General features: G+C 32.0%; 2 protein-coding genes across 2 annotated transcripts in view; both read left to right on the forward strand.

The window, feature by feature from the left end:
• The window catches only part of LOC123009815 (lipase member K-like), a 4494-nt gene extending 2975 nt beyond the window's left edge, over window positions 1-1519 (forward strand). The window contains exons 5-8 of the mRNA XM_044406338.1: window positions 577-817; window positions 869-1018; window positions 1067-1291; window positions 1340-1519. Of these exons, the coding sequence (XP_044262273.1) occupies window positions 577-817; window positions 869-1018; window positions 1067-1291; window positions 1340-1519 (796 nt within the window). The remainder of the gene's footprint in view (window positions 1-576; window positions 818-868; window positions 1019-1066; window positions 1292-1339) is intronic.
• Window positions 1-1708, forward strand: part of LOC123015985 (somatostatin receptor type 2-like) — a 146883-nt gene that overhangs the window by 119856 nt on the left and 25319 nt on the right. The gene's annotated exons all lie outside the window — the stretch shown is intronic.

Below are 1708 nucleotides of genomic sequence, written 5' to 3' on the forward strand. Positions count from 1 at the left end.
CCATTGTGGAAACTACAAAAAATTACTTTTGTTCAAAATCAATTAACATATGTTTTATACATTTTTTTTATGTTTTTGGACTCTTCAGAGCTATTTGATGTTAAAATTTTTAATTTTTTTGTTTTTGTCAAAATAAATAAAAAAATCAAAATCGAAGTATAAAACTTAAAACTTAACTTTGTTTGTGTAGTTTTCATGAATTTTTTATGGTCTTTTGAGCCTTTACAAAAATTCAAAAATCGTCGATTAGTTTGACTTAAAAAAATTATTTTTTCAATTTCTTTTTAGATTTTAGATTTAAAAACCCAAATTTTGTTTTTTTTTGCAATAGAAAATTTTTTGTTATAAAAAATACAAAAACACTTTCGTTCAAAATCAAATAATGAAAGTTTTGGCTTTGTTTTGGTCTCAAAGAGTTTCGTCCATAAAATTTTCAATTTTCCATTTTTATCAAAATATTTCTTTTTTCTGCCTTATTTTCTTATTTTTTTACATTATTTAACTTAATTTCAATTTCGCTGGCCACTTTGACCGGAAATTTACTGAAATTCACGGTAAAATCCTCGATTTTTTTAGTTTGGACACAATTGCTGCTAACGATATCAGAACAATGTTAAATTTTGTGTCCCAAAAAACCGGTTCAAAAATCCTTTACATTGGCCACTCGATGGGTACAACCTTATCATTTATGTATTCMTCCGAATTCAGCGAAGAAGCGAGTCAAATCCTCCAGGGAATTATAGCACTAGCACCAGTAGGGTATTTAAACGGAGTCCCAATTATTGAACTGTTTAAACCAATTGGACTCCCCCTTATTGTAATATTCACGCGAAAAGTTGACTAAAACCAAAATTTGACCAAATTTCAGGACGTGTTATCCGCATTACACATTAAAGGACTTTTATACCAGGAAAAAATTATCCACAAATTTGCAAATGTCCTTTGCAAGGACACAATCCCCGAACTCTGTTTCGCATTTTTCAGCCTAGTCACCGGAWAAACCACGCAATTTTTACCTGTAACTCCTGAAATTTGACCCACACCTTGTTTTTAATCCTCATTTCAGGAAGATTTGTTGACATTTTTGAGTTACTGGCCGAGTGGTTTGTCCATTTACGAACTGAAACACTACTTGCAAATTGGGGCTAGTAAAAAGTTTCAGAAATTTGATTACGGATCGGCCAATCTGAAACATTACAAATCTCTGAAACCCCCAAGTTACAAACTGAAGGATATTAAAGTCCCCATTTCGCTAATGTACGGCGAGAATGACATTCTTTTCAGACAAAAAGTCCGTTTTTTCACTGATTGAAACTCCTGAAAAACACGATTTTTTCAGAACGTGGACCGATTATTCGACGAAATTGGCACCAAAACTAAAACCAAATATGCCATTTCAGCCGCCGATGGTCAGGGTTATGCCCACATCGATTTCGTTTACGCCAAAAACCTWGAAGAGGATTTATACAAGCTGATATTTGACGTTCTAAGTCAAATGGGGGAAACACAAGATTTRTAAGTTCAATAAAGCAATTTCTGACACTTTTCTGAACTTTTTACATTATTACTTTCTAAATTATCTTATCAACTAAGTAGCCTTCTAGTTCCAGAACAGCACGGATTCTTTCAAAAACGCTCAACTATTTCTAATCTTTTTTCGTATGTAAATGAAGTATTTCTAATCTTTTTTCCTATGTTAATGAAGTTG

Source organism: Tribolium madens, unplaced genomic scaffold (assembly GCF_015345945.1).
Source record: "Tribolium madens isolate multiple individuals breed KSU strain unplaced genomic scaffold, Tmad_KSU_1.1 Scaffold_19;HRSCAF=116;Tcas5.2_LG9, whole genome shotgun sequence".
NCBI lineage: Eukaryota > Metazoa > Arthropoda > Insecta > Coleoptera > Tenebrionidae > Tribolium > Tribolium madens.